At 39.7% G+C, this 25,235-nt stretch overlaps 1 protein-coding gene across 3 annotated transcripts in view; it reads left to right on the forward strand.

The window, feature by feature from the left end:
- The window catches only part of LOC108275213 (sodium bicarbonate cotransporter 3), a 49,131-nt gene that overhangs the window by 16,602 nt on the left and 7,294 nt on the right, over window positions 1-25,235 (forward strand). The window contains exons 5-23 of one of the 3 annotated variants that reach the window (XR_008397805.1): window positions 450-610; window positions 725-916; window positions 3,588-3,899; window positions 5,487-5,602; window positions 7,374-7,531; window positions 8,479-8,566; window positions 10,603-10,749; window positions 11,386-11,489; window positions 14,053-14,227; window positions 14,429-14,562; window positions 15,426-15,671; window positions 15,761-15,866; window positions 17,926-18,087; window positions 18,280-18,393; window positions 19,510-19,671; window positions 19,799-20,050; window positions 20,277-20,345; window positions 22,040-22,213; window positions 24,897-25,047. Coding sequence is in view for 2 of the 3 variants with exons in the window: in XM_017485865.3 (XP_017341354.2) it covers window positions 450-610; window positions 725-916; window positions 3,588-3,899; window positions 5,487-5,602; window positions 7,374-7,531; window positions 8,479-8,566; window positions 10,603-10,749; window positions 11,386-11,489; window positions 14,053-14,227; window positions 14,429-14,562; window positions 15,426-15,671; window positions 15,761-15,866; window positions 17,926-18,087; window positions 18,280-18,393; window positions 19,510-19,671; window positions 19,799-20,050; window positions 20,277-20,345; window positions 22,040-22,213; window positions 24,913-25,047 (3,007 nt within the window). In the remaining variant the exon portion in view is untranslated. The remainder of the gene's footprint in view (window positions 1-449; window positions 611-724; window positions 917-3,587; window positions 3,900-5,486; window positions 5,603-7,373; window positions 7,532-8,478; window positions 8,567-10,602; window positions 10,750-11,385; window positions 11,490-14,052; window positions 14,228-14,428; window positions 14,563-15,425; window positions 15,672-15,760; window positions 15,867-17,925; window positions 18,088-18,279; window positions 18,394-19,509; window positions 19,672-19,798; window positions 20,051-20,276; window positions 20,346-22,039; window positions 22,214-24,896; window positions 25,048-25,235) is intronic. The other 2 variants (XM_017485865.3, XM_017485866.3) reach the window with 2 other exon arrangements.

The raw sequence follows: 25,235 nt of genomic DNA on the forward strand, positions 1-25,235 counted from the left end.
AACCTGTCTCATCAGCAAGGCATTTCCGTCGGCACACTGGATGTTTTGTGTTTTTCACACCATTCTGTGTAAACTCATGCTGCCACATGATTGGCTGATTGGATCATTGCACGATTGAGAAGGTATAATTGTGCCACTTTCTATTAAAGTGGCTGGTGAGTGTATATATGAATATATTATGTTGTGTTTCAGTGAAATAAGGTTTTTTTTTTAAATTCATGACAATGTCTGCATTAATATCAAGTCATTTTAGGACCCTATAGAGAACCTGCATTTTTTTTTAAACATTCTGCTTCATTACAAATGTATAGTTTGGAAGGGACATCTTTATAAGGATTTTCAAGTAATTTATAAGTATTTTGTAAGCATTTTCAGGATTTAGAGTTGGGTTTTTTTTTTGTTTTTTTTAAATCTCTTTCTGTCTCTCTGTGTGTGTGTTTACACTGTAGATGGCTGAAGTTTGAGGAGGACGTGGAGGATGGAGGAGAGAGGTGGAGTAAACCTTATGTAGCCACACTGTCTCTACACAGTCTGTTTGAGCTGCGCAGCTGCATCGTCAACGGCACTGTGTTGCTCGGCATGAAGGCCGACTCCATTGAGGACATTGCAGGTATGCTTGTGTGTGTGTGTGTGTGTGTGTGTGTGTGTGTGTGTTGGTTTTCTCACTGTATGAACTGTACTGGGTGAAGTTGAGTCTCTCAAATTTCAATCTCCTTGTGTTCAGACATGGTGATAGACAGCATGGTGGTGTCGGGGCAGCTGGATGACTCGTTAAGGCAGAAGGTGCGGGAGGCTGTGCTGAAACGTCACCACCACCAGAACGAGAGGAAGCTAAGTAACCGCTTCCCGCTGGCCGTGCGCTCGCTTGCTGATATAGGCAAGAAACACTCTGAGCCGCTATTATTGGAGCGCAGTGGTGAGGGCTTTCTCCGCACCCCTACACACACTACATACTTAGCTGTGCTTCTACATACTCTACATCCTACATAATCTAGATACTTAGTGCTTCATACTGGTAGGTTAGGATACATTCATAGTGAAGACAAAATGTCTCAAAAATCCTCATGGTTAATACCAAATAAATAAATAAATAAACAATAAATAAATAAATAAATATAGTACTGTGCAAAAGTTTTAGGCACATGCAAAGAAAGGCTGTAGAGCAAAGAAGCCTTCAAAAATAATGAAATTAAATGTTTCTACATTTTAAAAGAATACTGTAAAGAACAGGAAACCAGTGAATGAAACAAAGTCAATATTTGGTGTGACAAAAAAATAAAAATAGTAGTCTCGGGTACGTTTTGTGCAGTTTTATAAGGAAATTAGCTGGTATGTTTTCCTGAGCATGTTGCAGAACCAGCCACGGTTCTTCTGGAGACGTTGACTGTCGCACTCGCTTCTTATTTTTGCAGCAAAATCCAGCAACATTCATTATGTTTTTTGTCTGAAAAGTGTCTCTTACCACTTAATATACTGCTTTCTTTACTGACATACAAACATTTTTCTGTAACATTTAATTTTGTGCTAGAAAACTAATGTTTGAGAATCTGAAATGTTTTTTGTATTGACTACTGATAATGTAGATTATATCTTTCATATATATGTCAAATATATTTCATATCTATCTATCTATCTATCTATCTATCTATCTATCTATCTATCTATATATAAAATAAAAGACAGGACTGAAACAGAAACAAAGGCACACTGAAATGTAAACAAAAGCACAGGACAAAGCAACATAAAAGTAATTCACACTTGAAGAGGGTGAACTCATGACAATTGGTGAGCCAGCCAGGAGTTGTATAGACTTTTCATGGATCCGCAAGTATTACTGGCATTTCTGTTCTGAGAGATTGGTGAGTGCTGGAGAGGCACCAGCTGTAATCTGTGCATTAAAGCATGATTAACGAAAAAAAACAAAAACAAACCGATCTGACAGTTCTCACAGTTCTTGCTACATATTAGGTATGTACTATATCTAATCAGGGACCACATATGAAATAGATTATATCTGATTTGATGGGTTGGTAATATAGGAATTGTTTCATATTACGATAATGAAGACATTTTCGCAATACGCAATATACAGAGTGGTGACAAATTAAAGGAAACTCCAGTGGCTCTCTCATGTTATATTTCGGGGGCATTTATTTGTTTGGATCCACTTGTCAGCTTAAAGGGAAACGTGACTGCAAATCTATACAAAGTTCCTCTGACTGATCACCTTTATCCAATATGAAGCATTTATATCCTGATAGGCGTGGTCTTTTTTTACAATGAACACGCCCCCATCTACAGGGCTCTGGAGCTCACTGAATGGTTTAATGAGGATGAAATTGAAATAAATCATATGCTATGGCGTTCACATTCACCAGATCTCAACCCCAGTTGAACACATATGTTTTAGACATCATCAAAAACCTGAGTGGGAAAAAATCAAAACTGAGTGAAACCCTTAGGGAAGTACAGTGTTCATTGATCAAGGACCATTCCAGAGTCTTGCTGAACCTATGCCAAGACACACTGAAGCTGTTCTGGCTGCTACAAAGGCATATTACAGTATGTTGGTTTTTTCCTTTAATTTGTTACTCGTCTATATATTGCGCTATTTAGGTTTGTTATCAGAGTGCCTGCAAATCAGTACTGCCACATTTAAAAATCAGTTACACTTCACAAAAATAGATGTATGATATGATATAAATCACTTGATACACAAATAGATTTGTATGTCCAGTTAGCTGCCTGTTACTGTGAGAAACAATTGAGTCATATCATTTGATCACCGAGCCCTATAAACAATATTGATTAAATATGCAGTTCCTCCTGTTTGGTGGTTCCATGGTTCTTGCAATCACCCATTTCATTGCATTCCCCTACAGAATTCTTTCATTTATATGTTTTACCACATTTATTTGCGTGACCATTATCAAGGATAAAATGGGCTACGTTGGACTAGATTGTGACTATTTGCAGTAAAATATCAGTCCGGCTTTAAAACAGTGAGTACTTGGTGGTGCTTGGTGCGGATAGAGCTGCTCCATGCTCGTATTTGCTCTTTGTTTGCACTATATGTTTTGCCAGTTGGTTGGAGCATGACGTTCATCTTGAGCAAGGACTTGATTATGAAATTTGGACTTTCTCTCTACAGTGTAACTTTCAATCCCACTATGCTTATGATTGCTTAGGGTGCTTTAATCTAGAATTTTCAGTAATGGACACTTTGATTTTTGAAGCACTAACCTTGATATGTTACTGTATTCTCCTGCATAGCCAGTGACTTTCCTTCTGAATTTTAACCATGATGCTCTGTGTGATCAGCATGCATTTTATATCATGGGAATTTTTGGGAGCAATTTTCCCTTTCCCTGCATGGCATATTTTTCATCCCACAAGAGACATTCTGGATCTCTTTAAGTTCTGCTTGCTTTTTTTTGTCCCCTTCCTGTTTCCCATACCCAGATAAGCATTTGAGCACGTCCCCATATCCCTACTGCATGCCTCTGCCTCCATTATTATTTCCCTGAATGTTCCTTTCCTTTTAAACCATCCCCCTCTTTCCTATCCGTCCTCTCTTCTCTTACTAGGTGACGGTTTATCTGCATCCCGTAACTCTCTTCTGAAACTGGGCGGCTCCATTTCCAATTTGTCCCAGAGGAGTGACTCACGAGTCTCCATGCTCCTGAACCACCTCCTCCCTGGCCCCGGCCATGGTACCTCACCCAGCCCTGTCCCCACCCCGCAGAGCACCCCACCATCTTCTCGCCACTTTGACTCAACCGACAAAGCCGCACAAGTCCATCTGGAAATCCCTGAGGTTGTGGTGTCTCCACCAGAGGAGGATGAAGAGTCAGAGGAAGAAGTTCTGGATCTCAGGGCTGGTGAAGACAAGTATTTGTGTGAGTGATGGCATAAACAGAGATGCGGTTGCTCATCCATCCATTTTTCCATCAGACAGTCTACTCCTTCATATTATTCTCACCTTTCTATTCCTCCCATTTGAGCATGTATGACTCCATCACGAATTGGTCTCCATGTCCATTTGTCATATTATCAAATCTTTGGACCTGTATGTCTCAAAGTGTATGCATCCTCTACTTTATCCATCCATCCATACAGCCATTGTTTTAGATGCTTTAGGTGATGCCATCTCCTGGCATCTTACCATTGTCATTAATCTTTGTGTCACTGAATGTGTGAGTAATGGCTCCATAAACACACCAATTTGCAAAATAACTTCAACTCTAACAACCTGGGAAAATAAGAACTGATTATGACCCGGCCATGTGTGTGGATGTGTGTGCAGTATGTGTGCCCACATGCCTAGTTGCGTTTGTTTGGTTATGCAGTAAACTTTCCCATCGACATTATTTTAAGACTATGCAGATAGTTTCCCACTGTTATACTCTGCTTTTCTCAGTGCCTGTGCTACCCGGAGTGTTTAAGACAAACTGTTCATCTCTGTGAGCATGGAGCTCTGTTCTCAGGTTTTTAGGCTATTCTGCATAAGAAGCACTTTCTAATTAGTATATATTAGAAAAGTGCATATACTGTATATATTTACCAGCAAAATGATGTTTGCGAGGGACGGTGAGTTTGGTATTTGTGTGTTTAGTCAGTTTGCATTCTTCAGTTAATCTCTGAATAAAGGCATGTTGGCATCTTTGGTATGTGTTCTGCTCCACAAAAATCCGTCCTTAGTACCACATGGCTGACTGAGGAATGCCAAGCTGCTCAGGTGCCCTTGGACACCACATCACACTCTTTCAGAACAAGTATGAAAGCGTTCAATGAGTAGAACAGTGAAATTCATATTCATATTCATTCTTTGTAGAGAGTTTGTAGACTGTATGTAGTAGTTTGAATAGTTTGAATCGTAAGGTTCCCCCCCCACCAGCTTCCTTATTACTTGACTAAACAGACCAAAAAATGTTTTGAGAATACAGTTTACTAATTGTCTTAGCTGGCAAAGATGGTCTACTAGTTTGGCCAGCTCAGTGTGTGCTTTGGCTGCTGGTCAGACCAAGCTGGATTTTTCAGCATTGGATATTATTGTAAGCCTTTAGATTGCAATGCAACAGAGAAAAACATGTGCGCTATTGTCAGAAAATCACAACCGTCAACCATATGACACAGCCATCCATGGCCGTGAGCCAAGGGCATGTTCTAACTGGGTTTAAAAAACACTTTTATCATTAGGCCATTCTGGCTAAGTGAATATTGTTATACTGAGATAGCAGCAGTATCGAGTGTATTCTGTGTTAGTTATGTGACTCAGCTAGTACATGAATATTTAATAATACTAATTTGGGAGAACATCCTAGATGTGGCCACCTGGAGAAAGATCAATTGGTGCTGAACATCTGCTTGTGCTTGTGTGTTTGCCGTTGCTGATCTCCTTCTGTTTATCACGCTTTTTTTTGTTTCCCGTTTCTTTCTTTACCTGTATGGTTTATTCTCTGCCTTTTGTGAATTTTCTTTCTTAGCCACGTTGGCATCTTCTTCTTCTCTCTCCGGCTCTGTGGATGCAGGCAGGCTGAGTGAAAACAGATCAGCCAAGTTAGGCAACGGCAAAGATGGCAGCACTGTAGATCTTAGCAAGGTAACACATGCACACACACACACACACACACACACACACACACACACACACACACACGCACACACACACAATATGATATGCTCACCAATCAAGTGGTTAAAGCTGTAACAACACTGTTGCTAAGCAACAAGCTTAAGCTAGCTAATGACTGAGAAGATTTAGCTAGCTAGCATATAGCCTTTAAGTCTTTTATAAGCAGTGTAAAGGTAGAGTGAAAATAGAAATGCAACAAAATCATCAGGAACATCTACAGTTCCCTCAGATGCTATGGTAAAATACCAAGAAAAGACTCTGTATGACTAAAACGATTATTTTTATATTTAGCATCAACGGCTAAACAGAAACTTCTATTATTCCAGTCCTAACTGTCAGATATTCCTATCCATGTGGGGACATTTGTTCTCCATCAAAATATATTTTTTTAAATCACCACCAGCACTTGAATGTACACACGTTTGCCAAGGATATGTTTTATGTCTTGCTCTTGGTTACTGTTTATTGTATCTAACAAGACCACACAGTGTGTATTCGCTGGAATTTTCCACCATGTAAACACTTCTTAAATTATCCATGTCTTCTGTTTGTGGATCCAGAATGACCAGAATGTCCAAAACCACACATTATTAACTTTAAAGTGTTTTATACAGGCAACTTATCATTCAGGTCTGAAAGTCAGGGTGGAAAATACTTGAGTAACTAATTTGTCACTATATTTAAGTATTATTTTGGTGTATTTGGTGTATACGTGAGTATTATTGAAATCGAATACCTGTACTCTTACTATATTACATTTCCAAGAACATGAATTTAAAAAAAAAAAAATTTATTTATTATAAATGTCTCTTGAGTTACAAATCTCAAAGGTCTCTCCTTCTCTCATCCAGCCAATGACTGTCTGCTATACAGCAATCAAATGTGCTACGATTAGGATCCAATCACGTTAATCAATGTAGAAAAAATGGTCAAGAATCATGCCAGTTTGTCATCTGACACAGATGTAGAAGGCATGAATTCCATCTAAGTTAAAAAAAAAAAAAAAAAAAAAAGCATATTGAGTTATGCTTCAATAATTTGCCAACATATATAACAGGCTATACAGCATTTAGCTAAGTCAGCCTGTATTCTTTGTTTCTTTGCTAATGCCAGGTTAGACTAGCATTGATTCCAGTAGCTAACATAAACTGGCTAATCAGCAAGTCAAAATTCTAGCTCATGGTAAACATTGGTTATTTACAGAATGTTTTACCTTTGATTTATTCATTAACAAATTACATAGCAATAATCATGCGTATGAGGATCAGACTTAAAGAGATTGAACGATGTTCTCAGGTAAAGTGCTTTCTGTCATAGCTGATTTAAAACTGAGTATTTAAAACTTCCATCCGTTTTACTTTTCAATACTTGAGTACATTAAAAAGTAGCAACTTTGTACTTTCTTTGTACTTTCTTTGTAGTTTCTTTTCCACCCACATTATCTATACTTTCACAAAAATCAGGGATAAAAGATAACAATGTGCCTGACATACTGTATACCGTATGTCCATATGAGAACTCAAGTGATGAGGAGAATCTTGTATGTGATAAATATATGATAAACATGTACAGTATATGATTTTAAAAAAATCAACATTTAAGCATGTATGCATGTGATAACTTTTTGAGTTTCACTGACAGGTGATTGATGTGCATATGGTGTCGATTCCTGCTGTTTCTGCACAATTGCAGAAATAAGAAGCATCCTTACTTACTTTCTCATATTTCCTTCTCTCAGGTGGACATGAACTTCATGAAGAAGATTCCTCCAGGGGCGGAGGCCTCGAACGTGCTGGTAGGTGAAGTGGATTTCCTGGAGAAACCGATCATAGCCTTTGTTCGTCTCTCGCCTGCTGTACTGCTCACGGGACTCACGGAAGTGCCTGTGCCAACCAGGTAACACGAACAAGTACGGAATAAACATAAAACAGTAAAATGAGGGAGGGAAGGTAGTATCGTTCACAAAATAGATTTTCAACACACGTTAAATGCCATCCAAGCTCGGTTGCACTTTGCATTATTTAGAAAATGATTCTGTAGACGTGTTAGTTAAGTACGGGATAAAGCTGCTATCTGTGCTGTGCTGTGACAGGAAAATAATCAGTGACTGGGTGGTGTGATGCAGCCTGACATGAAGTGGAGTTACTCTTACCACCACGAAGTTGATTACTTTCCGATATCAGCAGTGCTTTATTCATCTTAAACCGCCATTCATTTTGTTTTCATTCTAACCCTTAACGTCATATATTTTTTTTATCCTTTTATAGTTACATTTAATGTTGTTGGAACATCGGCAAAACGAGTTAATTCCTGTTATCGCTTCGTTATAGCAGCTACAAACAGTTGTTCTGTCGCTCTTATCTCACTCATAAGATAACAGTTAATAATAAAAGGGGGGAAAGTTGCAGTTTGTTGTGTTACTGAGGAAGCAGGAAGCGTAAAGTTCTCGGTCCAGAAGACTTTCTTGTGGTGGAAAACTTAATGACTTTTACAAAGCACTGACACTGGAGACTCCTTCCATGAATGTTCAGTAAACGTCTCCATGTAGGTCTCTTCATTAAATCAATGATATTAAAGTGTTTTTTACTTCATGGTGAATGAGATGTTACTATAGAAACAATAAAGTATAAGAATGAGCGCATTAATGTAAAGCTCTGATTTGCTCGGCAGCCGATTTTTATAGAAAATTAATCAACACCATTTTGACCAATGAGAATTGAGCATTCAGCAGCTCTGTGGTATAATATGTCTTTAACACACATTGTTTACATACTTTAATATTATTTACTACGCAGTATAGCCATTCTCAATCGATTCTGTGTGTGTGTGTGTGTGTGGGTCAGGTTCCTGTTTCTGTTACTAGGGCCATATGGAAAAGGTCCTCAGTACCACGAGATCGGACGCTCCATGGCCACGCTAATGACGGATGAGGTAAAACCTGCACTGATGGGCCATAACTCAGTTACACAGAGTAGATTAAAGGAACACGGATTCCTGTGATCATCCTCAAGGACCTGCTGAAATTAAATCAATGTTCCAATAATAACTTAACAACTACACAGACATGCACAATAAACAAATCAATTCTGATCGAGTGTTATGCGTTTGCATATTGTGTACGATTTTAAAATCAGAATTAGTTTATAACTGAACTGTAATTGCATTTCTGATTGTCAGCATTATGTCCAAATACAAACGATAGCACACGTGCAGGTACAAACGCGGCCAAGATGAAATGCATTTTAAAACGTCACTTCGGGAGGTCGGAGATGGATTTCAGCCGGACGTTGTATGAGTGTAAATTACAGATGGAAGGTAAAACAAATTAACCTCTGAAAATCAGTCCAGAAGTCTGCGATACGATATTGATTTACAAGATTGGGGCCTGGCTCAGATCAGAAAGGAAACTGTCTGAGAGTCAATACAACCTTTGGCGCAGAGGCGTAATTAATCTAAAGAGACATGTGGAAATACAGTAATCACTGCATGATCTGCTTAATTAAATTAATAAATGTGATGCATTTTGCCTGGATGCCAGACAGCAGTAGAAGCAGAGATGGTATTCAGAATTTGTCATTTAATTACTAAATGCATCGACCACTCTTGCCGTATTAATAACGTGTGTAGGCTTGGGAAAAAATACCTTTAAACAGTTCGACTGAAAATTACTCAACTAACATGCTAGTAATAGCTGAAAAATGACATCTTACCCTGTAAAACTAGATCTACACTCCTTTTAATTCTCCTGCAGTAAACCTCCAGTACATTACACATCAGAGCCTGTAGCTTGCAAACAGAAATGGGTGGGAAAAAATGCATGATTCTGATGCATTGATTAATCCTGTTTCTGATCATAGAACCTGGTAGCTAAGGGAATGTCATTAAACAAACTATTGGAGGCATTTGTTAACGATACATGAATAAGGATTTGTAAAATGCACTGTTTGGGGAAACTTGTGAAATTACACTAGAACAGCATTTTAGTGAAATACACAGATCAGCCATAACATTAAAACCACTGACAGGTGAAGTGAATAACATTGATTATCTCATTACAGTTGCAGCTGTCAAGGGGTGGGATATATTTATTAGAGAGCAAGTGAACAGTCAGTTCTCGAAGTTGATGTGTTGGAAGCAGGAAAAATGGGCAAGCGTAAGGATCGGAGCGACTTTGACAAGGGATAAATAGTGATGGTTTGACGACCGGGTCAGAGCATCTCCAAAACAACAGGTTTTGTAGGGCGGTTAGTAGCTACTAAAAGTGGACCAAAGAAGGACAACCGGTGAACCGGCGACTGCTGCTAAGGTCTTGGTACCAGATACCACAGCACACCTTCAGAGGTCTTGTGGAGTCCATACCTCGATGGGTGGGCTCGTTCGCTGTCTATTATATTCAACCATATGCTGTATGACAAAAGGCAGAAGTGGTGTGATTTCTGTCTACTTTACTTCAATTTGTTACTCAGTGCTAGCATGTACCGTAGGTGTACATGACCTGTATGCGCAACTGAAACTGGAAACGTTGCTAAATAATGCCAAGACCTCTAGTGGATAAATTAGTAATTGCATCTGTGGGTCATCAAAAGCCAGAAGAGGGCAACTTGTAAATAAAATCAGAACTGCTGAGTTTTCCCCCCATATTAAAGTCATCACCTCAAAGGCTGTATCTTTTGCCCATCCCCCCCGGTTTAGATTGTAACTTAGAGTTATAGCTTAGGGTCTAGCTTTCCAAAAGCATCAGAAGTGATCATATTATTTGAAAGAGAGTGTTGAACATGAACAAGCAATGTTTTCAGAAAAACTCCAATCTCAGATTGGTATTGGAGTGAAGGTTAGGGACATTCAGATGATTGTAAACTGCTTTATATTTCAGTCTTGCTCTAGGTTCAGGTTATATAGGAGTAAACACTGACTGTGACTGTTGTGCAGTAATCGCTCATTTTTGTCTTTATGTTCCTGCATCCTAGATATTCCACGACGTGGCGTATAAAGCCAGGGACAGAGCTGATCTCCTCTCTGGCATCGATGAGTTTTTAGACCAGGTGACTGTTCTTCCTCCAGGAGAATGGGATCCCACCATCCGCATCGAGCCTCCCAAGAATGTCCCATCGCAGGTCAGAGAGATCGTGACACTAAGCCTATTAATAGTTTAATGAAAAGTCATTCGTACTATCTGGGACTACAGGGGCACTTGGATTTTAAGCACCTCATTATCATTGCTGAAATGACCAAAAATATCTAGCTAGGTCTAAGTGTGGTCAGAAAGTAACATTCATAAAGAGCTAGCATGTCAGTGTCACTGCTGTACTGTTAAAAAATCCACCACCCAAATAATATCTACTCTCAGGGGATTATTTGGTAGTCTCTTTCCAGGCATGGGTACTCTAAATATTTACCAAAGATTTGTTCAATTTGGTCAAAACCACCTGACCTTCTTTATCTGATTTGACTAGCATAGCTAGCCAGATAGCTAACACTGCTTTATGTCAATACCGATTGTTTAAATTGCTACAGAAATGAAATTGCATTGAAACAGACAGAGAGAACAGACATAGTGCATAGCAGCAGATGGGCCACAGTCAGTATAACTGATAATTGTATGTGGGGATGAAGTGCCAGCTGTAGAAGTGTGTGTGTATATGCGTGTGTATATGTGTATATGTGTATATGTGCTTGTGTGGTTGTTCGTGTGTGTGTGTGTGCGTGTGAGTGTGTGGTTGCTCATGTGCTGCTCCGTCTTTCTGGTGTAGATGAAGAGGAAGAGGCCGTCGCAACATAATGGCACCGTGACTCCTACCGAGCCGAGCCATGAGGAGGAACACCAACCTGGCCCAGAGCTTCAGAGAACAGGGAGGTGAGGACACACACACACACACACACACACACACCAAGGCAGTTTACATACTGCAGATAAACTGCAATGTGAGGATAAAAACACACCCAGGCATCGGTGTTCTCAAATATAATCACAGGATTATATTTATGTGCTTATTCTAATACGTTATCGTTTCCATAGTAACAATTTATAATTTACAAGGTACTTGTATGTTGGATAAACGGGTTGAAAGTTGTCTGTAATTGTTGATATGGTGTTTGTTTAGTATTTTTGGAAGGAGTCTCCAGTGTTAGTGCTTTGTAACAGTCAGGCAAAGAGTTCAGTTCAGAGGACTAGCTGTATTTAGGACTAGCCGTATCTCTTGTCTCATTAACTTCACGAGAAGTGTCTGTAATATAAGTGATAACAGGACCTAACTTGTTTTCCGGATGTCCCACAACATTAAATGTGACTGAAACTTTTATCACGCTATGAATACGGCTTCTTAACTTCACTAGGCTAGCATATCTGGTTAGCTGGCTAACACTCATTAGCGAGTTAAATACAGTACACTGCCTCAGGTTATGTTGTGTCAGGCTGGCTAAAATTAAACTATAAAAACCTTAAGCACGCTATGGTCATGATATTTGAAATCTCTCCCCGTCTAGCCAACTTAATAAGATATAAATAGCATTGTTAGCTAGCTTACAAACGAACACCAGCCAACAAGATCACTTCTAGATAATGCTGTGTTCATGGTGCAACATCTTGGACTGAAATTGTAGCACAGCAACAACAGTGGACAACAGCGAATAGCTTAGTAACAGGCTAGCCAGAGGTCAAGGAAAGCGGATAGCTTAGTAACAAGCTAGCCAGAGGTCAAGAAAGCAAGTAGCTTAACAATTCTAATGATTAAATAACTCTAATGTTGATAATCGCCTTCTCAAAACAGTGATTAGTATGGTCAGTGTTATAGATTTAACCAAGTACTGCGTCCGTATAGTACCTGCTCTAAATCCAATACTGATGTGAACTCATTTAAAAGTAGAGAAGAGGTACTTTACACTGTTCACATCACAGTGTGAGCATCCATGTTGATTTGACATCACTCTGTAAATGGAGAAGGATCTGGTAGTTGAGAAGAAAAGACTTCCTAGAGTTGACGAGTTTCTTGTAGGCGGGGGATTATAAGTTTACCTCGAGCGCAGCATTATTCTCTATGCTGCCTCTCGGTGGTAACTATGTTAGCTAGCTTACCTTGAACTACATGAAGGACATCTGGGAATTGTATCCGAACCGGTTAAAAAAAAAGCTGGCAGTTAGCTCACATTTATAAAGTGAGACATCAGTTCACCGTGTTACTTTGCAGGAACACGTGCACACATTTTTTCCATGCGTAATGGATGACAAAAAGTTTATAGAAGGGGACAGTTTGTCCTATACTTAAATCGCCAATCCTTTCTGTGTAAAAGCTTTAGATAACGTCGTGGTGAATGTTACTGAACGGATACGCACGGCCTCGTCCTTTCATCTCCTATGCTATTGAACACTGCTGGCTGCTTTCGATAAGCCTTTTCATTTCTGATTCCTCTGGCTTTTACACTCTGGCCTGCTGCAGCACGGTTGCACACACTACACACACATACACACACACAAACACACACATCCTCCACATTATATATTTGTGTGAGTTTATATCCGTGTAAGCACATGCTGCTATAAAATGCATCCGTACTGCTAAAGGATGAGCTGTTTTCCTTCAGTAACCACTCTGTGAGTGTACTGCATGTTTAGTAGCCCTTTGTAAAGACGAAAAGAGACTAAATGTCCTAATCAGATAGAGGAGTCAAACGTCCTCACGATCATCTAGTCCTCACAAAATTTTTTAAATAATATTGACAAAATGTTTTCTCTTGCTTACTGAGATTAAGGTTGGATTTAGTTTTAGGCATAGCATTAATTAGCGACAGAAATAATTATGTCAAGGGAAGGATCGCACAAATATATAATAAGAGTAATGTGTGTGTGTGTGTGTGTGTGGAGAGAGCAGTTCCATCATTTCTGAGTCTAAGTAATTGCTCCTCATTTTGACAGTCTGCTAATGCTAATTAAACTACTTGAACTTTTAGGCTTTGAGCAGTGATGGCTTCTTCCTCTCTGTAGTCTGTTAGAAATATCCATGCTGTACGAGTCTGATAAAAGCCAGACCTTTTCAAATAAACCTTACAAAGAATGGCAGGAAGCTAAATCACGTTGAGTGGTTTAGTGATAAATCACGATTAGCGATGTTGTGATATCATTAGATGAGGAGCGTTCGATCAGGGTTGGAAATAAACTTTGTAAAAGTGAAATGTGATGTTATGGGAAAAGAATCGACTTCAGGGATGTAACAGTAACTGTTTCTTCACACCATCCCGTCGCTGATTAGGCTTATAACTGTAATATTTATGTAATAACTATGACATTGTAAAAAAAAATACAAATATTTATATAACTACATCCTCCATGGCTTGTGTTTATGTCACACCAGACTGTGAGGCCGCAAACCCAATTTTGAGAATGCTAGGTACTGTAAATTAATTCTATGTGTATGTGTGTGTAGGATTTTCGGTGGGCTGGTGTGTGATGTAAAGCGTAAAGCTCCCTATTACTGGAGCGATGTGTTGGATGGCTTCAGTCTGCAGTGTGTAGCGTCGGTGCTCTTCCTCTACTGTGCCTGCATGTCTCCTGTTATCACCTTCGGAGGACTGCTTGGAGAGGCCACCAAGGGTAACATTGTGAGTGTATCCCACACACATAGATCACTCATATAGTGTGAGAGTGTGTGTGTGTGCATGCAGTTGTGTAACCGTTTCATAAACTAAGCTGCAGTTTGCGGAGGTGACATATGAGCTCTGACAACTTGGGCGACTGCCTGGAAAAACAGTATGTGTGTTTCTCTCTGCTTTTCTCTCTCTCGCTCTCTCTGTCTGTCTCAGAGTGCTATCGAGTCGTTGTTTGGAGCGTCTCTGACAGGCGTGGCGTTCTCTCTGTTCGCTGGCCAGCCTCTGACCATTCTGGGCAGCACGGGGCCTGTCCTTGTGTTTGAGAAAATCCTCTTCAAGTTCTGCGAGTGAGTCAAGGACTGCATCTCAAATGGCGCACTATTCACCGCCTGTGATACTCTATACCCTGTGTACTTGAGTAATTCATAATATATCTTCAGTTGAACACTAACCTTTTTAAACTAAACAGAATAGCAAGGTTCAGGGACGTTTCTTTCTATAAGTGGTATATGTATAAGGTTGCTTATGGCCCCAGACCACCAGGGGGCAGCATGATTTTTAAAGTAGATACGCAAAAAAACACTCGTTCTTTTGGTGAAAAAGTTCATGTATCATGCAGTTGCAAGGGACCCCTGGTGATGTGAAATTTACGTAACTGCAATTTATGTAAGAAGAAGAGTCTCAGACAGAAACTGTTTGGTTCCCCCAAAGCACAGGTTCCCAATTCTGGTCCTGGAGTACAACCTGTCCTGATCTAACACGCTGACTTCAACTCAGGAAGGATGCTGATTAGTTGAATCAGGTGTGTTAGAGCGGGGACAATGCGCAGGGTTCTCCAGGACCAGGATTGGAAACTGGTGCCTCAGAGATACAATGAACCTTTTTCTAAGAGTGAAAGGAAAGATAAGCTGAGTGTCATAAGCATAGCTGTGGAAGGATAAGCAGTGTAGAAGATAAAACAGGAGGAAGATGAATTAGTGAATAAACATGGAATAAAAATCCATGATGATAAATTTTCATTATTGGCAGACCCAAATGTGGACAGAAAGCTTGGGGGCCTCTTTGGGCCAATTGGAGCCTTAAAGACTATGGAACGTCTTAGATGATATCTGTGGAAGTTGTTTCTTTCAAGTCTACAAAGCTGGAACAAGATCGTGTGCTAATCGGTTAAAGTAACACGTCTACTCTACTTCTTCCTATGTGTGACTAGGGATTATGGGATGTCCTACCTGTCCTTGCGTGCCTGTATCGGACTGTGGACGGCGTTCCTCTGTATAGTGCTGGTAGCAACTGACGCGAGCTCGCTTGTGTGTTACATCACACGCTTCACAGAGGAAGCATTCGCCGCTCTCATCTGCCTCATCTTCATTTACGAGGCTCTGGAGAAGCTGCTGCAACTCCGGCAGACCTATCCCATCAACACATACACTGACCTGGATAACCTCACACTGTACAGGTACACACACTGCCATCTTTGCACTATACAGTAGAGTAGATGTAGTGAAGTACGCGATGTCTCCATTTGTCCCGCTCTATGTTTTGTAGCTGTCAGTGCTCGGCTCCCAGTCAAATGTCCAATGAGACACTACAGGTCTGGAACTCAACAGGACACACTGAAGATTCAATATCTTGGAATCAACTCAATGTGTCGGTTAGTATATCCTCACTCCACTCACACATTTACATTTCCACCATTTCCACCATCCAGAACAACTTACAAAAGTCTTTTGCCTTTGTCTAGGCATGTTATGGCATTGTGGTCTAAAGATACAGTACTATCAGGTTGGAAACAGGATTCAGTGTTTCTTTTAGTTTAGTGCCTTACTAGTGTTTGTTTAAGTCTGTAGTGAAATGGGTGTGTCTTCAGTCCACATTTGATGGCACCAATGGGGGACTCGGCTGTTTGGCACAAATACAGACACTAGTCTCACTTGTGTTCTGAAGGGTGTTGGGTCAGACATTGTTACAAATTAGCTTTAGAGAAATCCGGATGTAGATTTAGATCTCTAATGAACAAGTCAGGGGGGACAGTGGCGAAGAAAAACTCAGTGAGGCGACACAAGGAAGAAACGTTAGGAGGAACCTTGAGAGGCGGTGACCCCTGATAGTTAGATTAATGTATACAGAGGTAGAAGAGTTAAGACTAACAGTAGACTTTGTTGAAAGGATGTTCAAAATAAACATCATAGATCTTTATGATAACAGCAGAAGTTTTTAAAAACTAGCCTAGCCTACAGTATTACGGTGAAATTATCCATGGATGAACTTGGGCACAAACTTTTTGGGTATTTGATATTGCAATCAAATAAAGGCTCCACGGGGGCATGGTGGCTAGTTAGTGGTTAGTAGTTAGTGGTTATTTACCTTGCACCTCCAGGGTTGGGGGTTCGAATCCCACCAACGCCCACGTGCATGGAGTTTGCATGTTCTTGGGGGTTTCCTCCAGGTACCCTAGTTTCCTCTCCCAGTCCATAGACATGTGTTGTAGGCTGATTGTCATCTCTAAATTGTCCGTAGTGTGTGAATGTGTGTGCAATTGTGTGCCCTGTGATGGACTGGCACCCTGTCCAGGGTGTCCCCTGCCTTGTGCCCCAAGTCCCCAGGCATAGACTCCAGGCCCCCCCTGACCCTCTGTAGGATAAGAGGTACAGAAAATGGATGGATGCAGGTCAAATCAGGGTTTTGAATCTGTAGTTAGCCAGTGGGGGGAGTGCAGAAGGGAAGTTTTAAGTCTGAAAATTAGTTGGCTTGTTGTATCCAGGATCAGTTGTAAGAGCCTAGTTGTATTAGATAACAAAGGACTAAAGGACAAAGGATGCACAGAATGTAGTCCTGTTGAAGAAATTGTTAGAGTAAGGTATGCAGACTGAGACTAAGTTCTCAAAGGAGAGATCATCCATGATGATATATCTGTTAGACATCCCAAGATCAAAATATCAACCAGGATATCTGATGGGCTCGTCCTTAGGATACATGCTCGTCAAAAGTGTGGTCAGTGTCTCTAGCTTGATAGTGTGGTTATCCGTGTAGGGTCTCACTTTGAAACTGCTTGGTTCCCCCAAAGCATATGTTTCCAACTCTGGTCCTGGTGTACCCTCTGTCCTGAACTAATACACTGACTTCAACTCAGGAAGGGTGCTTATTAGTTGAATCAGGTGTGTTAGAGCAGGGACAACACTAAACTGCACAGGGTTCTCCAGGACCAGGATTGGAAACTGGTGCCCCAAAGAGATCAAATGAAGAACCTTTTTCTAAGAGTGAAAGGAAAGATGAGCTGAGTGTCATCAGCATACTTGTGGAAGGAGAAGCAGTGTATAAATAGGTTTAGGGGAAAAGAGAACAGGACCGACCACCGAGCCTTGTGGCACACCAGTGTAAGTGTTAATGATACAGGTGTGCATCTTACCTGTCACCCGATATGAGGAATCCTACTGGTAGGATACAAATCAATGCCTTGCTGTGCCGGTGAGTCCAAGGACAAATGGTTAGGGACTAATAATAGTGTGGATAGTCTCTCTCTCTCTCTCTCTCTCTCTCTCTCTCGCTCTCTCTCTCTCTCACACACACACACACACACACACACACTCACACACAATTAGAGATGATATTACACATTTTTTAACATTGTCAGTGACTTGGGACTAGCTACATTGTGTGTGTGTGTGTGTGTGTGTGTGTGTGTGTGTGTGTGTGTGTGTGTGTGTGTTTAGATGTGTAAGCTTCTGCACGGCGAGTTTGTAGGTCCTGCGTGTGGACACAATGGGCCCTTCATCCCCGACGTGCTGTTCTGGTCCATCATCCTCTTCTTCACCACATTCTTCCTCTCCTCTGTGCTCAAACAGTTCAAGACGGAAAGATACTTCCCTACCAGGGTGACCACACACACACACACACACACACACACACACACACACACAAACACTACTACTTTATGGTTAGGTATAGCATTAACTAGCTACAATAATACAGATGTCATTGGATGTACCTTACAAAAATAGTCAAATCTGAAAGTGTGTGTGTGTGTGTGTGTGTGTGTGTGTGTGTGTGTGTGTGTGTGTGTGTAGGTGCGCTCCACTATCAGTGATTTCGCTGTGTTTTTGACTATAATGGTGATGGTGCTGGTGGATTATCTGGTCGGGATTCCTTCACCCAAACTCAATGTGCCTGATCGCTTTGAGGTAACACACACACACACACACACACACACACACACACACACACACACACACACACACAAACTCAAAGGTGGCGTATGCTTTCTACTTGCTAAATGACATAATGTGTTGCGCTGTTAGCAGTGATTATCAGTGCTGTGTTCAGAAAGACGTTTTATTCAGATTTGCTTGCTGTACAGATTTTATTTAAAATTATTAACCATAGAAGCCATGCTTCTATTATTATTATTATTATTATTATTATTATTATTATTTGTTTTGCTGATTTGAAACCTTTCTTTAAGTTTATTTAATTGAAAATGTATTTAATGCAATTTATTCTAAATTAAATTAAATAAAACCTAAGTTTAATAAAAGAAATGTACATACATATAGCAGTGTCATTCTATTTAACTGTCTCTCTGTATCTATTCCTAGTACCAATTGTATACCATTAAGGGTGCATTAGGTAAGATTTGTCCAAATTTGGCATGATTAGGTCTCTAACAGAAAAATAGGAGTTGAATAAGATTTAAATGATTTCTTTTACTCCTTGAACATGTGTACACAAAGCTCCGCCCCCAGAACTTTAACTGGTTAAACTGGAGTTAGCATCAGCAAAGACTGTCAAGACATCACTTTCAAGTGCCTTGAAAGCCAGGTTATACCACTATAAACATGCGAAATTCGGCTCATAATGATATACGAGGATTTTCACTCTTTTCTTTATGAGCTCTTATGAGCGCTAAGCTACAGTATTAGCATTTTAGCATTGTTACCTAAAAGATATAACATTCAGCTGCTTGAAAGGTAAGTTATAACAATATAAACATAAAATTTGGCTTGTTTTTTTCTTTCTAATGACAAAACAAACAAACAAACAAACATTCCGGACCATAATGCAGCTTTCCAAATGGCTTTATTCAGCCATGTAGTAGACTGGTGCTGAGGTCACGGCTTAAACCATCATGTCTTATCATGTTCTTAATATTTTTCCAGGTTTTTTGTACTAGTAAGAAATTTCAAAAATTGACTATTGTACGTCTAATATTTCACATTTGAGATTCATGTATGTGGTCACTCTGAAGGTGTGTGTGTGTGTGTGTGTGTGTGTGTGTGTGTGTGTGTGTGTGTGTGTAGCCCACCTCGAAGCACCGTGGCTGGCTGATCTCTCCACTTGGACCTAACCCCTGGTGGATGGTTCTGGTGTCAGTAGTTCCTGCTCTTCTTTGTACCATCCTCATTTTCATGGACCAGCAGATCACTGCTGTCATCATCAACCGCAAGGAGCACAAACTCAAGGTAGCGCACAGACACACACACACACACACACACACACACACACACTACTGCTGAATCAGAACACACATCAGCTCCTGCAACAAACTGCTTAGTGATGGATGACTTACTGCTCTCTCTCGCCCTGCAGAAAGGCTGTGGTTATCATCTGGACCTGCTGGTGGTGGCCATGATGTTGGGTGTGTGTTCAGTGATGGGGCTGCCGTGGTTCGTAGCTGCCACCGTTCTCTCCATCTCCCATGTGAACAGCCTGAAGCAGGAGTCCAGCTGCTCAGCACCGGGGGAACAGCCCAAGTTCCTAGGCATCAGGGAGCAACGGCTCACAGGCGTCCTCATCTTCACCCTCATGGGCTGCTCCGTCTTCATGACCTCCGTACTGAAGGTCAGAGGTCACAAATGCGCCACATAGTGGGTCTGAAAAGTCACAATACTTCAAAGTTAAAGCTTTTTTTTTTTTTTTTTAAATACTAGTGCTTCCGTCCTTCCTAATTATAAAATAAATGCATTTTTGTTATTGAAGTGCACACACACACACTTATTAATCAGCACTGTATTTTCTGTAAGGTTAACTGTATTAATATGATGATCTGTGTGTGTTTTGTGCCCAGTTCATTCCCATGCCAGTGTTGTATGGAGTATTTCTCTATATGGGTGTTTCGTCTCTGAAGGGCATACAGGTAAAATCATTACACTTACAGTACATCAAATAATCTGAAACATAATTTAAAGCTGAAACTAAATATTACATTGGATTAGATTTCCTGTTCACGTCCTTATTTTAAAGCTACCGTTTGTAATAGTTAAAGGTGTTTCCACACCCGGGACACGTCACATTTTAAAGATACTCTAGAAAAATCGACTCGTAATATTGTCATAGTCTTTTTCTTCATATCAGGCTTCAGTTTATCATTTTTCTGGCCCACGTATTAGCTCCACCCATATTAGCTCCGCCCAGTCATAACAATGAAGTTCAGCTCAAAGGGGTGGGGTTCAGTGGGCTCTAAACATCGCAAACATGACCCTGTCGTGATGGCGTATGCTTTATTTTAACAGTATAGTTCTGTTTTATTTATTATGCTATTTAATTCTCAGTTCTGATTGGTCGGATGGTGTTGATTAATTTTCTAGCGCAGCAGCTCTGACAGTAGTTCCCGGCTTCAAGGAAAATCACAGGTTTATATTAATGCACTAGATCTCATACGTTATTGTAATACAGTATATACTTAATATAGTAATATGGCTGATAAACAAGTTTTTTTTTATTTTTTATTTAACATTTAAGGAAAGAGTCTGCAGTGTCAGTGCTGTAATAGTCAGTAGGCTTTGCATCATAGGAGAGTTTTCAGGACAGAATTTTGTGCTTTCTGGTCTGTCCATAACACGACAAGCTTCATTTTTTGAAATTTTTTTGGTATTATTACCTTCTAGAGAGAAAAAGAAAGGCTGCTGAAGGAACAACTTTTTCTAGATACTATAACTTGTCTTGCTGATGTTCGACAACATTAAATGTAATTGTAAACAGTTCAAATGGATGATGGGTCACTCATTAATAAATTTTAAAAATTGTAATTGTTGACAAGTTGTTGTGGTATGAAAGAATCAAAATACAATGTTGTTATTGAAAATTAATCAGCTTCGGGCGGGCAACAGTAACCACCCCACTATTGATTCTACAAGACCATGCCCCAAAGAGTTCTATTCCTTATGCTACATTCACACATACAGCAATTTTAACGCTGCAAGTTGCCAGTCACTGTACTATGATGTCGCCAGTTGGCCCACATCTCCAACCCCAATTCCAAAAAAGTTGGGACGTTGTGTGAAATGTAAATAAAAACAGAATGCAATGATTTGCAAATCTCATAAACCCATATGTTATTCACAATAGACCATAAAAAAATATATATAAAGTGTTTAAACTGAGGAAATGTACCATTTTAAGAAAAGATAAGTTCATTTTGAATTTGATGGCCTTTTCTGAGACATGTTGCAGCCATCAAATTCAAATTTTTTCCTTAAAACGATACATTTCCTCAGTTTAAACATTTAATATGCTTTCTATGTTTTATTGTGAATAACATATGGGTTAATGGGATTTGCAAATCATTGCATTGTTTTTATTTACACTGTACACTGTGTCCCAACTTTTTTGGAATTGGGGTTGTGCACGCCCACATCACGCCCACGTCTACTCGCCAACGGTCGGAAGTTGCCCGCTCTCATTGACAATGAATGATCTGCGATCGCTTTGTCGCTGCGAGTCGCTGTATGTATGAAGTAGTTTTACAGGCTGCTACTCATGTTGGACTTGTACTCGTGATGAATGGAGTAATCATAACAGCTTTCTGTCCCTTCTCTTCCTCTCTCTCAGTTCTTTGACAGGATAAAGTTGTTTGGTATGCCGGCGAAGCACCAGCCTGATCTGATCTACCTGCGGTACGTGCCGCTGTGGAAGGTTCACGTCTTCACGTTGGTGCAGCTCACGTGTCTGGTCCTGCTGTGGGTTATCAAAGCCTCGGCTGCCCGGGTCGTCTTCCCCATGATGGTATCGGCAGGCTTATTACACTCTTATTCAGCGTACGCTGAACATAATAGAATAACTATCTGCAATATATCGAGATTAAAATTCTCAGCGTTGCCGCAACAGATAACAGATAACATCCGACATCACGTCTCATTAACATAAAATAATTAACAACATGGAGGCATGAAGTATCATTCCCTGATATTGGAACTCTGTGGTGTTATCTTACTTAGCGGTGTGTAAAATGATTGTCTACGGGTTAGCGTTATATGACTTACAGTACACGTCGCTAGCTTCCCATTTGTTGCAGCTTTTCATGAAAATATTTCCAAACAAAGTAAACTAAAAGATTCCTTTCATCAGAAGTGTATTTTATCCATTTTCATATTCTTTTTTTTTTTTTTTTCTGTTTAGCAGGATGATAAATAAATTTCTCATCGTTGTCATGGTTACACCGTATTAGGATCATTGATATTCTGACCGATCCGTGCAGACCTCCCACATAATGTGGATGTTCTTTCTCGGATAGACTTACGACCGCAATCGCTACGGACAGTTTTGCACTCAAGCCTCCATCACTGAACGGTTATAAAATAGACTTCAAGTTAAAACGATGATGAATACAGAAATGACTCTGAGGCTCATATTTATAAGTTGTTCATAAGCTCATAAGTTCCTGGTAATGCATTAGCACTTTTTGACTACTTTATTTATAATCGCACTATCCGATGTCACTCAGATGAGGACGGGTTCCCTTTTGAGTCTGGTTCCTCTCAAGGTTTCTCCCTCATGTCGTCTCAGAGAGTTCTTCCTTCCCACTGTCTCCTCTGGCTTGCTCAATAGGGATAAATTTATAAATGTAAAAAAATATTTCTGTAAAGCTGCTTTGTGACCATGTCGCATTGTTAAAAGCATTACACAGATCGAATGGAATTGAATCGCTCAGAATATGTATAGCGAGGGCTCGAAAGGTCTGAGATTTTACCTCCTGTTCGAATTTAATACAACAGTTTTCATTACAAATGATAGTACTGACAGCAACTTGAGTGAAAAGTAGAATCTTTGAAATATTTGCATAAATTTCAGAGTTAGTATTTTGTTTGGTGTGAAACCGTATGGTTCATTTTAGATCAAATTCATCGGAGTGTCGTCTGATCACGCGCTTCAGTAGAAGAGATTAGACATGAGGAAAATCTGATCTTTGGTACAAAAAGCAGTTAACATGGTCAATATGATACGTTCGCTTACGTGTAAATATAGACCGTTTTAATGGACGTTAAATATGGAAGATATTGAACATTGATTTCTTTTTTTGGTTTTAAATATTTCAAAATTCTAAAATTGGTTGTTTATTTCCAATTTGAAGTGAAAAAAAGAAACAGATTTCCAGTGTGGTCTCGGACTATCGGAGCACACTGTGTTGACATCGATCGTTTACTTTGAAAGAAGTCCACCATCTTCCCTGCACACAATGGGGGTTCAGCGATGACACGGAGCGTTAAAACGCCACAAAATAAACCAAGTGGTTTTCTGCGCGGTGGCGGAGTAATCTGAAAATCACATAACCTACTTGATATTTCCGTGTGGTGTCCGTTTTTTTTTTTTTTCCCCCTGCGGGCAAGAGTCTGCGCAGTTGGTGCCAGCAGTACATGGTGCATCTCGCTTTAGAAAGTTAGCTAGCTAGCAAACCTTGCGTTAATAGCAGCATGGTAAACTTAATTCAAAGGCACTTGAGGAATGAGCAAGCTAAGCTATGCAACTGAGAGAGTTGTAAATGTGCATGACTAAGCATATAAGCTTAAGAAAACAAAGCAACAGACAAACAGACAAACAAAAAAACCCGCTTTTCTAAAATTTAATGAGCCAAAAATGTATATATATATATATATATATATATATATATATATATATATATATATATATATATATATATATATATACCGGTCAAAAGTTTAGACACACTCATTCTTTATTTTTCTCGTTTTCCCACATTTTAGAATAATAAATATAAAGTCATCAAAACTCTGGAGTAACACAAATGGAACTATGGGAATTATGTGATAGAAAATCCAAAATAAATCAAAATACTTTAATATTTTAGCATCTTCAAAGTAGATGTCCTTTTTGTCTAGAATTTCAGAAATGTATTCTTGGCGTTTTCTCAATTGATTTGAGAAATCAATTGAGGAATTTCCCTGAGATGCTTTTTAAACAGTATTAGAGGAGTTCACACCGACGCCGGACTCTTATCGGCTGCTTTCCGGAATATTTCTCTCCGAGTCGTCCGTTTAAAATAATACTTTTTTATAAATAAAATGTTCGTTTTCTAATGAAAGGAACGAATATGTCGGCACGATTATATTTTTTGTCTACGACACCGATTTCACACATTTAATCACACACCTTCAGATCAAAAGCATTTTAAGATCATGAGAAACATCTCAGCCGAGTGTCCACAAACTTTTGACCGGTAGTGTGTATTATTTGTAAAAACACACACATATTTTAAATAGATTTAAACAAGCCCACAAACCCCCTGTAATTATGCCACAGACCACAAGTTGAGAAACACTGGTTTATTACAGCTGTATTACACTTATATAACATGCTTGTTCTAGCATGAATGCAACAATGATGTATCAAAATGCTGGCATTTGTGGTCTGGTGAGAAAACTTTGTTCATCAAAGCTGCTTTGTTTATCAGCTGCTCCATGTCTCAGGTGCTGGCGTTGGTGTTTGTGCGTAAGCTGCTGGATTTCTGCTTCACGAAGCGAGAGCTGAGCTGGCTCGACGACCTGATGCCCGAGAGCAAAAAGAAGACAGAAGATGACAAGAAGAGCAAGAAAGCTATACAGGTACAGAGAAAGAGTCCAAAACAACAACAACAACAACAACAACAAACATCTGGACTCGATGGAAGTCATAGAGATCCATGTTTTAATCGTGTGAAGGTTTTTTTTTTTTAATGATTTATTAAAGTTTACTCAGTTTAATAAAACGGTAAATTGTTTATTATACAGTTTATCTTAGCTTATCTTAGAAT

Source organism: Ictalurus punctatus, chromosome 14, assembly GCF_001660625.3.
Source record: "Ictalurus punctatus breed USDA103 chromosome 14, Coco_2.0, whole genome shotgun sequence".
NCBI classification, from domain to species: Eukaryota; Metazoa; Chordata; class Actinopteri; order Siluriformes; family Ictaluridae; genus Ictalurus; species Ictalurus punctatus.